The 12,500-nt window shown below is 39.8% G+C and overlaps 1 protein-coding gene across 2 annotated transcripts in view; it reads right to left on the reverse strand.

Moving 5' to 3' along the window:
- The window catches only part of LOC143040253 (succinyl-CoA:acetate/propanoyl-CoA:succinate CoA transferase), a 56,572-nt gene that overhangs the window by 26,016 nt on the left and 18,056 nt on the right, over nt 1–12,500 (reverse strand). For both annotated transcript variants that reach the window (XM_076211014.1, XM_076211015.1), the window contains exons 5-6: nt 8,952–9,135; nt 7,835–8,050 (exon numbers count right to left, since the gene is read on the reverse strand). In XM_076211014.1, coding sequence (XP_076067129.1) covers nt 7,835–8,050; nt 8,952–9,135 — 400 coding nt within the window. The remainder of the gene's footprint in view (nt 1–7,834; nt 8,051–8,951; nt 9,136–12,500) is intronic.

The raw sequence follows: 12,500 nt of genomic DNA on the forward strand, positions 1-12,500 counted from the left end.
AATAATAATAATAATAATAATAATAATAATAATAATAATAATAATGATAATAATAATAATAATAATAATAATAATAATAATAATAATAATAATGATAATGATAATGATAATAATAATAATAATAATAATAATAATAATAATAATAATAATAATAATAATAATAATAATAATAATAATAATAATAATGATAATAATAATAATGATGATGATGATGATGATGATGATGATGATGATGATGATGATGATGATGATGATGATGATGATGATGATGATGATGATGATGATGATGATGATGATGATGATGATGATAATAATAATAATAATAATAATAATAATAATAATAATAATGATAATAATAATAATAATAATAATAATAATAATGATAATAATAGTGATAATAATAATAACAATAATAATTATCATAATATCCGTAATGATAACAGTATTAATGATAATGATAGTAAGAATAGATGAAAAATATAAATAAAATAAGTAAATAGGTAAATAAAACAAAATAGAATAAAAAACAAATAAATAAATAAATGAAAACAGTGACAAAAATAAAAGAAGGATTATAGTGAAATAAAGTACATTAAAAGAGTTATTTAGTAATATTGTCGTAAGATTAATGCCCTTTCCACGTTGCTGATACAGTGGTTGGGAGTAGCGTGGCAAAACTTGCTATGAGGCTATATGAAGGCATCAGAAGGGAAATCACAGGCATGTATCTGCATCTGACAGAACAGAGAAAGCTAAACCGCACGAAAGCTAATTGGAAATGTGAACCTATCCTTTCTAGAAAAAAAAACGGAACTTCAAGTTTAGACTCAGTAGAAGCCTTCATTATTCATTGTCAATGAATAGAATAAGCTTCTAAATGAAGCGAGTGAATGTTATACAGTTCATAGCTCTAAAATCCCCCAAACAATATTATGTAATGTTATTTTTCCAGTTTCTTTATGGACCGCATGGTCTCTCGTCGACATGCCTCATCACTGTAACACATTGTAACTTACTGACAAATATAATATAATTACTATGAAAATTACTGAAATCCTACAAGAAAAAGAAAGCTTGGTGGACTGTGTATACCTGGACATAAAATAACTTTTGACAAGGTATTTCGTAAGAGACTTAAAATGGAATCTCAATGCAAAAGACAGAGTAGGAGGTACGTTGCTAGGATGAATGATCGATTCCTTTGGAGAGGACAAAAACAGTAATTAGAGATCAGTCAGTGGAAAGAAACAACAGTAACAAGTGGAGTTCCACAGCACAAGTGATGTTGCTCTTATACATGAATGACCTGAGAGGGATAGCAATCATTGATATCTTTACATATGTTGTTAAACTGCAGATATAGATGAAAGGTCAACAGAAACCTTGCAGTCAGATCTAGGCAAAATATGCATATTCATGTCCAGATCTATGTGTCCTCGTTTGTATTATGTATATGCACTCATATATAGTATATAATTTGAGCAAGTACATATATTAGCGAGATATTCCTTAGGATGTTGTAATGTCCCCAGAAGAACTGGCTATGCCTCTGAGGTCCTGACTGAGGTAAGAAATATAATGATAAATAAAATGTGAAGAGTCAAAACCAAGATTTTTGGTTTCTCTTTGTTCAATGGATGCAATAGAAGTATATGTAGAGACTATTGGAATCCTTCATTTGGATGTGTGAAATCGGCTTGTAAAAACCTTTCGGTCATTACAATAGTTTTCTGTGTCACTATTCACTCTCACTCACCAAGTAGTTAAGAACAGAATTTCATTTTAACCCTCAAACAGCAAAAAATATAAGTGGAACCAAAGGAGCAAATTTGATTTAATTATATCAAATGGAGTATGGTGCATACTGCAGAGGACAAGAAAAGGATAATAGCAAAATACAAACCTATGGAAGAAGAGCTAAGTAGAGGAGGCAAGAAAAAATCTAGGGAAAACAGAGACCCAAACATGGACATCATTTATATAGTCAGAAAAACATGTGCACAATGATCAAACATCGAGATAGCCTTCAGCCACATCGAATCAAATATGATCAAGACATTAATAATATAATGCATATGGCCCAGCTTCGAGTGCGCAGCATTGATATGGAGCCAACACCTGAAAAAAGTACAGCCAAGCTCAAAAAGTCCAACGAGACATCAAAAATGGATTCCCAGGGCTACAAGGGTATAAGGAAATAATGAAGAAATTTGGAATAACAACACTAAAAGAAAATATAGGGAGGGGATAATTAATCAGATATTGTGAATGTATCAAAAGGACACTTCGTAACTATAAAAACACCAGTGGGAAGAACGAGAGGACAGGCAAAAACCCGCAGAAGGCTCACAGAAAGAAAGACATAGAAAGGAAGAAAGAAAGAAAAAATTTCAATGTGTGGTAAATTAATGGAATAAACTTTCTGCAAAGGCAGTACAATGTGGTAGAGTTCGAAGTTTTAAGATTCATTTAGATAAACACCTATGCAATACGTTGTAATACCTGCCATCTATTTTATTTAATCTATTTACTCATTATTATCTATTTATTTATTATCAATCTGTTATTTTTCATTTATTAAAAGCTGCTCAGTAGCATGCAGCTGATACTTTAGGGTCTATAGGGGCGCTCCTACGGACCATAATCACTAATAATTTTGTTTGTGAGAGAAATGGTGATACTTTATTAAACTGCGACTATCCCTCCGTTATGCTACACCCCCACTCTTAATACTGTCCTGTACCACTTCTCTGATTATTCATTTTTTTTTTTCGCCAAACCCTGTGCTAGGGGAGAAGAGTACTGCCACCGAGTGTTCCCACTTGGGTCGTAAAAGACGACAAAAAACGGGACGGGGATAGGACTAGGCATCCTAATCTCTGTAGCCCCAAAGGAGACATTCCTTGTAAGTTTTCCAACCAGAGCCCTAAAGATTGGATCTTTTAATGTGCGTGGATGTGCTACAGATGAAAGTAAAAAGAAAGAGATAGGCAGTATATTTGTGAGAAGAAAGATGGATGTGTTGGCATTGAGTGAAACCAAGTTGAAAGGGAGGGGCGAGTTTGACTTTGTGAGTGTAGTTGGGAGGGTGTCATGAGTGAAGAGAGGACGAGGGAGAGAACGGGTGGTTATACTATTAAGTGAAAAGATAGGTAAACGAGTAGTGGAGTGGAAGGAAGTTTCTTCAAGGTTAATGTGGATGAAGGTGGAACTGGGAAGGGAGATGTGGGGTTTTGTAAGGGGATGGATATGAGCCTGGTACTGAGAAGAGCATAGAGGAAAGGGAGGCTTTTTGGATAGGTTTAAATGAGTGCATAGAGGGTTTAGGGAGAAATGTCAATGTAGTGGTGTTGGGAGATCTTAATGCTAGGGTAGGAAATGAACCAATAGACTGAGTGGCTGGGAAGTGTGGAGTTCCAGAAAAAATCGTAGTGGAAAGATGATGATGGAGATGTGTGTAGAAAGAGAGTTGATGGGAGCAAATATAGTGTTCAGGAAGAAAGTCAAGCATAAGTACACATGAGAGTTGTGGTGGATGGAATGGTGGTAGATAGGGATTTTTTGTACTATTTGATGTACTATATAGTGGTAACCAGGAAAAGAGTAGGAAGAGTTTTGGATGTACATGTTCTAAGGGGAGAGAGTTGGGGAATATCAGATAATTTTTTGGTGGAAGGTAAATTGAGAGTGGAGGGTAGAAGGAGAAAGAGGAAAAGGAGAGAAGGGAGGGAGGTGCTTAGAATAAACTGCTTAAATGAGAAAGAAAAGGAGAAGGAGTACAAGAAGAAGCTGAGAAAGAAGTGGAGGGGAGTGAAGGATAGAGTAGAAGTAGGAATGGAGGAGAAATGGGGATGGTTCAAGGAGGGAGTCACATGGTGTGCAAAGATGGTTTGTGGAACAAGAAGGACGGGAGGAAATAGAAGGAAGGTTAGTGAGTGGTGGGATGATGAAACAAAGAAGGTTGTAGAAAATAAGTGAGTATTCACAGATTGGTTACAAAATAGGACGAGAGAATCATAAGTGGTACAAAGAAAAGAAAAGAGAAGTAAAACATAAGATAAAGGAGGCAAAGAGGAGAGCAGATGTGAAATGGGCTAAGAGCATGACAAATTTTTGAAAGTAATAAAAAGATGTTTTGGAAAGAAATTAAGAGAGGAAGAGGAGGCGAATCAATTAGAGAGGAGAAAGTAAAACGTGGAGATGGAGAAATGATAATGGAAGAGACGACAGTAAGAGGAAGATGGGCAGAGTATTTTAGGGAGGATAGGGAGAGAAAAGTGATTGTAGTGAAGCGCTAAAAAAAATGACCGTGATGAGTGAGGAAAATGAAGGAGAAATAAGGAAAGATAAGGTGAAAGCAGTTATTAAAATGATGAGAGCAGTTAAGGCACCTGGGTTGAATGGGTGCCATGTGGAGTGTCTAAAAAAGGGAGGCACAGTGATGATGGACTGGCTGGTGAGGTTGTTTAATGTTTGTCTACAAGGGGGTAGGGAGCCGAAGGACTGGAGGAGTGCCTGTATAGTTCCACTTTACAAGGGAAAAGGGGACAAGTGTGAATGTAGTAGTTTCGGAAGGAGCAGTTTGTTGAGTGTAATTGGGAAGGCGTATGGGAGGGTTCTGATTGAGAGGATTAGGAGAGGAACAGAGGGAGAAATAGGTGAGGAACAGTGTGGGTTTATGGCAGGTAGGGGTTCCGTGGATCATGTTTTTGTGGTAAGACAGATATGTGAGAAAGCTTTAGGAAAAGGTAAGGATGTATATTAGGGCCTTTATGGATTTGGAAAAGGCTTATGACAGGGTAGACAGGAAGGCTTTGTGTGAGGTTTTGCAGATATATGGGATAGGAGGGAAGGTGTTGAGAGTAGTCAAAAGTTTTTACGAGAGTAGTAGAACCTGTGTTAGAATTAGAAATGGAGAGAGTGAGTGGTTTGAGGTAAGAGTGAGACGTTGCCAGGGATGTGTTATGTCGCCTTGGCTGTTCAATTTATACATGGATGGGGTGGTGCGTGAGGTAAACGCAAGGATAATGGGCCGGGGATTGGAGATGGTTAAAGAAAATGGAGAAAAATGGGAGATAAGCGAGTTGTGGTTTGTTGACGATACTGCGCCGTTGGCAAGATCAGAGGAGCGATTAAGGAAGTTAGTGTTAGAGTTTGGGAAGGTGTGCAAAAGAAGTGAGTTGGAGATAAGTGTGGGTAAAAGTAAGGTGATGAGAGGGAGAAGGGGAGAATGTGGCAGCAAATTGTAAGTATTAGTGGAGAGAGACGGGAGGAAGTGGATAACTTTAGATATCTGGGTGCGAATATAGCGGGAAAGGGAGGAGTGGAGGTGGAGGTAGAATGCAGATTGAGAGAAGCAAGTAAATGCCTGGGGGATTAAAAATGTAATGAAAATTAGACATCTGGGAATGGATGCTAAGAGGAGATTGTATGAAGGAGTGATTGTGCTGACAGCACTGTATAGGGCAGAAACATGCAAGATAAGAGAAGAAGAGAGGAAGAGGGGAAGATATTAAATGTGTTTGAGATGAGGTGCCTGAGAAATATGGTAGGGGTTACTAGGTTGGATAGAGTGAGAAACGAGGAGGTGAGGAGGAGAGCGGGGGTGGAAAGGAAGTTGGGAGATAGGGTCGTTGAAATATTATTGGGATGGTTTGGACACATGGAAAGAATGAGTCAAGAAATATTAGTAAAAGAGGCGTGGGAAGCAGAGGTGGAGGGAGTGAACATGAGGGGGGCGACCAAAAATGAGATGGATGGATGAGGTAAAGAGGGCATTGGGAAAGAGGGAATGTCTGTTGAGTAAGGAAGGGAGAAGTCAGAAGATAGGGATGAGTGGCTAATGGTTGTGTATGGATAATGCTGTGATGCATGGATGAGAGTGGGGGAGTGATTGGGTGAGGGAGTATGTGTGAATGATATTTTGACGCAGCCCTAGGGGATTTCTTCCCGTCTTCTCTTTTTCTGCATGAGGGGACGGAGAGGGGGGGTCGCCGATTAAATGAAGCAGTCTTGTTGGGGATGTGCTGCGTCTTGCTGCATTGCTTCTGAACCAAGGCAGTGGGCGAGATGCAGGGATGACCCGTCATCCAGTGGGAGCCAAGATAAAAGGGAGGGAGTGGGGGGTGAATGGGAGTGGATTTTATACATTTGTTTTTGGCTACCTCTTTTGTAAAGGGGAACACGTGGTCCAAGATCATAGTGAATGATACACACACACACACACACCCCCCCCCACCCACCCACCCACCCACCCACACACACACACACACACACACACACACACACACACACACACACACACACACACACACACACACACACACACACACACACACACACACACACACACACACACACACACACACACACACACACACACACACACACACACACACACACACACAGACGCGTGCGCGCGTACAGGTAAATAGAGGGAGGGACTATAGACGGTGAGGTAAAACGTTAGACGGTAGGTTGCTCCGGGAGACCCGTGGTTAGAGGTACGATGGAGTTGCTGGAGTTTCGTTTGGCGAATGACTTGGTTACTGACATGTAGTCACGAGCAAAAATTTTTGACCCAAGATGCAGTTCTCAAAACGTCATTAGGATTTTTTTTTCGTAGACCATGTCATATATTTTTTTTATAAAGTATTTAGCTAACAGCTAAGTCATTTTCTTGAATAGAATTGTCAGACAAAAATTTGAATTATAATGGAAAGCTTTGGGTGGGTCAGAAGTTTTACTCGTGACTGTACATGCGTACAGTACTCAATTCAGAGACTGTAATTAGCAAACCTGGGTGATTTAAACGCTTACTGGGTCATTTGGAATCTTAGAGAGCACAATGGAATGATGCAGCAACATATGTTTAATTCTTTCAGTGCCGAGGGGTGAACAGACATGTGATTAATCAACGTTCAGCCCTTCCAGTGCCTGGCAGCAGCAAAAATAGAGTAGAAAATACAACGCAGAATTCCAATCTTCTACCCTAAGGTTTTAATTTTGTTGGTATTCACTCGCGAGGAAACACAGCCGTAGTCATATAGTTATAACATATTTACAAATACTTAATATCTGTTTATTATCTCATCCTTACTCTACTAGCTGTTCGTCGCATACATACTTATGTCGCTTTTTTGACGCGTCTGACGAAAAATCTAACACAGTCGGTCAGAAGCCTTTGTTAGTTGAATGAGGTTAGTGAGGGGGGCGGTGGTGGTCGTCAGGCCTTCAACAGAAAAACCCTCTTGAAATCTTGTAACTCAAAAGTGCTCAGTTGCAATGTTGAGTAACTGCGCATTTCAAGTGATAAATGTAATAACATAATTGCATGCATACCAGTTGCATATTGGTCTCGGTGCATATATCTGAACGTGCATTGGAACTCAGTTATATGGATTTATTTTGGTAGGACTGTTGCAAAGCTGTCTGTCGCATCAGTAAACAAATATTGCGTATTAGTGAAATAAGACTTGTATCGTTTGATGCAACCACTGCCGTGCAACAAAAGAAAAACGCACAGCTGCTTTTGCATCCATTTATGATGCTATGCTATCAGAAAAAGACATCCTTGTAGAAACAGCGGAATGAAAGTTATACAGCCACCCTATTTTTACTGTAGCAAACAAACAGACTGGAATATGCCCGATGATACGACAGGCAAAAAACACAGAAATGCGTTGTCAAGACTCCGCACTGATTTCATCTCCCATCTAGCATAAACAAAGCGCCAGAACTCGGCGGTGACGTCATCGCCGAGCGAGTCCGACAACACAATGTCAACAGAAACTGGAATAAGCAAGTCTCTTACAACTGATCATCATCACCTTACCGACAAAGGGGTTATTGTCCACGAAGTCGAAGAGCCTCCGGGTGCCCACAATGAAGGAGCCCGTGATCTTCCCTGGGTGGAACATCTTGAATGTATTGGTGATGCACCCCGCCTCTACCAGGTCCACTACGCCGTCACTAAACATTTCCGAGTGGATGCCCAGGTCGCGGTGGTTAGTCAGCGACGCCAGGACCGCGTCTGGGATGTTGCCTATGCCTGTGGATGTTGCACACGGTTACGATAAAATACCATCAAGGAATATAGTGTACATCTTAGGACTTTTTGCAAAACAAGCCTGCATTACAATCTGGAAAACCTGTTAACATTGGGTTCTTATTCAGAGTGGACATGCCAGAACAACATTCTTATCTGTGTTGGGATCGGCCTGTATGCCGTCAAGGACATTAATTGAGACAAATGAGTCAAGATATTGGTGCCATATGATACATTTATGCCATAGAGGTCTCTTTAGGCCGAATAAAATAGTTTTTCGTTTGTCAATACATGACCCAAGACACGCACGCACACACACACACACACACACACACACACACACACACACACACACACACACACACACACACACACACACACACACACACACACACACACACACACACACACACACACACACACACACACACATACACACACACACACACACACACACACACACACACACACACACACACACACACACACACACACACACACACACACACACACACACACACACACACACACACACACACACACACACACACACTAAACGTGTTTACACACAACAAAGCTATGCCACTAATTTAGAATAAATGGAGGTGAATTATGAAACTGAATTTGGCAAAATGTCATACCTCTTATTTTGTCCTCCTGTATCTGACCTGGCTACTTTCACATAGATTTAACAAACACCAATAAACATACCAAATTCTGTTGTATGTACCTTTATCTGTTTTCCACCGAATTTAGACATACATATGCACACATTAATACCATTCAACAATCGTCCAGCAGTTAGAGGGTTTAACTGAAAATAACTTAAGGCCACCAGTTGAACAGCCTGGGGCCACATGATACATCTTCCTGATGCATTACTGTGCCACATATCATGACTCACCCATCTGCAGAGTGGCTCCGTCCTCAACGAGTTCCTCCGCGATCAGCTTCCCGATCTGGTTCTCGACGTCGGAGCGGTCCTTGGGCTTGTGTTCAGGCAGGTTGGCCAGGCCGTCCACCATGGAGTCGAAGTGGCTCTTGTGGATCACGCCGTCGCCAAAGGTGCGGGGCATGCACGGATTCACCTGCGGCAGAGGAGAGTCGAGTCTATCACACGCGCAGAAATAAATATTTTATATGTTCGTGTATAAAAAATGTGAACGTTACGTATAGTGGAAGGTACCCAAAGTCTACGCAAGTCAATCTAATTTTGTTGAAAATGTCGTCGGAAGCGTTGGGCACTTGAATTCTGAAATAGTCTAGATTGCCCGTTTATGGCATCCTGGGAATAACAACACACCCTTTTGATAGTACTTGATTGATAGATCTACTGATGTTACCTGATCGGTAGATATAATAATGTATTGAGAAGAAAATGTGCATGTTTTCGTAAATTCTCGAAATTATTACTACTCAAATAAATAACTTCATTAAAAGGAAAGGCTTTATCAATAATATTTTTTTTATGTCCTCATTAAGATGACATCTTTTAAATTGACTAACGTCGTTTGAAATTGGAATTAAGCCTCTAGAATGCGTTGTTTTAGTAAAGGAGTTTACATAGTCAAGAGAACTAGTCTCCAAGTCACTACCGCCAAAACTTTTTGTCACTTGGGTAAATTTCACAGAAAGTCAGCAAGGCAGAAAAAGTTTATCAGAAAACTTTGTAAAATTCTACATTCCAATAGTAGATATCGTTTGCTAGAAGTGACGAACGGTTTAAAAGGGCGGTTTTAAGATTTATTTTGAAATATTTTGGAGGTAGATTTGCAAATTGCTGATATATGAAAGACCGACAAAACAGCAAATATGGCTAGCAGCCAGTCATGAATTGAAAGGGAAATTTTTTCTAATTGGTAATGTTTTACACATCATGTTACAAAGCTGACTGCATGAATGCGATTGGCATATTTCAGTAACAAAGTGTATCAATGGGATGCTGGTTTACACAACCATTTATATGGGCATCTGGAAAAAGAAAATGTTGATGCACCGGGAAAGAGGACTTTTGATATATATATCTATATATGTATATATATATATATATATATATATATATGTATATATGTGTATATATATATACATATATACATATATATATACCCAGAGTTTCTTTCCCCTTATAAAGGAGGTAGCTAAGTCAAAGGCACGTACCTATTCCCACCCATTTCATTCCCCTCCACCACCATCTCCACCCCTCCCATCTCAGTTCCTCATGAATTACGGGTCATCCCTGCATCCGCTAACTATCCTGGGTTGAATGTAATGCAGCAAGTCTTTGCATAACAGTATCATCCATACACATTCTCCAATCATCCCTATCCCCTGCCTGCTCCCTTTCTTTCTCAACAGAGCTTTCATTCTTTTTCAATGCCCCTTTTACCCCATCCATCCACCTCATCCTTGCTCGCCCCCTCATGTTCACTCCCCCCACCTCTGCCTTCCACACCTCTTTTACTAATCTTTCATCACTCATTCTTTCCATGTGTTCAAACCATCCCAATGACTTTTCATCAGCCCTGTCTGCCATCTACTCTCGCTCTCCTCTTCACCTCGTTTCTCACTTTACCCAACCTAGTAACCCCTACCATATTTCTCAGACATTTCATCTCAAATACATTTAAACTTTTCCTCTCTGCTTCTGTTAAATTCCAAATCGCCCCACACAGTACCGTCGGCATAATCACCCCTTCATTCAATCACCTCTTTGTATCCATTCCGAGTTGTATATTTCTCATAACAGTTTTTATTTCTTAATCCCCCAAAGGCATTTGCTTGCTTCTCTCAATCTTACATTTTACCCCCATCTCCATTCCTCCCTTTCCCTTTCCTCCAACCTCTCTTCTTTTAGACTTACAACTCACTGCCATCCTCTACCCTTGTACATCTCATCACTTTGTTTTTATCCATATTTACCTTCAACTTTATCCTATCGCATACCTTCCTAAACTCCGTCACTCTCTTAATCCCTCCTCTGACCCTGCTACAAGCGCAGTGTCGTCAGCAAACAACAACTGGCTCACCTCCCACTTTTCTCCATTTTCTTTAACAATCTCCAGTCCCCTGCCCATTGCCCTCGCCTTTACCTCCCACACCACCCCGTCCATGTACACATTGAACAGCCATGGCGATATGACACAGCCTTGACGCAGTCCCACCTTTACTTCAGACCACTCGCTCTCTCCATTTCCCATTCTAACACAGACTCTACTGCTCTTGTAAAAACTCTTGACTGTCCTTAACAGCTTTCTATCAATCCAACATAACTGCAAAAAATGTCCACAATACCTTCCTGTATACCTCGTCACAAGCGTTTTTCAAATCCACAAAGGCTCAAAAAACATCCTTTCCTTTTCCTAAAGCTTCCTCACATATCTGCCTTACTACAAAAATCTGATCCGCGCAACATTTACCTTTCCTAAACCTACACTGTTCCTCACCAATTACTCCATCTGATCCTTTCCTAATCCTCTCAATCAAGTCCTCCCATAAGCCTTCCCAACTACATTTAACAAACTGATCCTTCCGAAACTACTACACTCAAATTTGTCCCCTTTTACTTTGAAAAATGGAACTATACAGGCACTCCTCCAGCCCTCTGGCACTCTACCCTTCCTTAGACACATTAAACAACCTCACCAGCCAGTCCACTGTTACTTTATCTCCCTTCTTCAGAAACTCCACATAACACCCATCTAACCCAGGTGACTTACCTATTCTCAAAATTTTCTGCTCTTTTTTCCTCATTCATCACCGGCATTTTCTTGGCGCCTCCCACTGCTTCTACCAGCTCCTCCTTATCTTCCTCTACATTGAACAATTCTCTAAAATACTCCATTCATCTTCCTCATATTGCCTCCTCTTCCGTTAAAATCTGTCCATCTGTTGTTTTTAAATACTAAAAAAACATGCTAAATAAAAATTCACCTGGTGGAAATGAGGGTTGTGTCTACTCAATTAGTATGTTTTTATGGTATCTAAAAAGTAACAATACCATAAAAAAAGCTAATTAAAAACTCACCTGATTAAAATGATGGTTGTGTCTACTCAATCACTTGCCTTCAGTGTAATAACTTTTATATTGGCCAAACTGGCAAAGACCTAGAAACAAGGATCAATCAACACAAGTACAGTGTAAGAAGTGGCCAAATATCCAGTGGCATTTTTGTACATGTAAGGGACCATAACCATCCTATTGACTGGAATAACTCAAAGAAAATAATTTCTTGTAAGTCTTCATTAGAAAGAAATATTATTGAATCCAGTCACATTAAGCACATTTTTTATCACAACATTAATTTAAGCTTAGGCTTGTACAAACTTGATGACTTTATCACTAAGAAAATTGTAGAATATTCTACAGCCTGTGCGGTGGTAGCATCTTGTGTGATCAAATGTCCATAGATGGAAATCTTTTCACGAACTGTTAAGGGAGTACCTTGTGTGACCT

This window comes from Oratosquilla oratoria, chromosome 28 (assembly GCF_046742065.1).
Source record: "Oratosquilla oratoria isolate Oo_2021 chromosome 28, ASM4674206v1, whole genome shotgun sequence".
Taxonomy (NCBI): Eukaryota; Metazoa; Arthropoda; class Malacostraca; order Stomatopoda; family Squillidae; genus Oratosquilla; species Oratosquilla oratoria.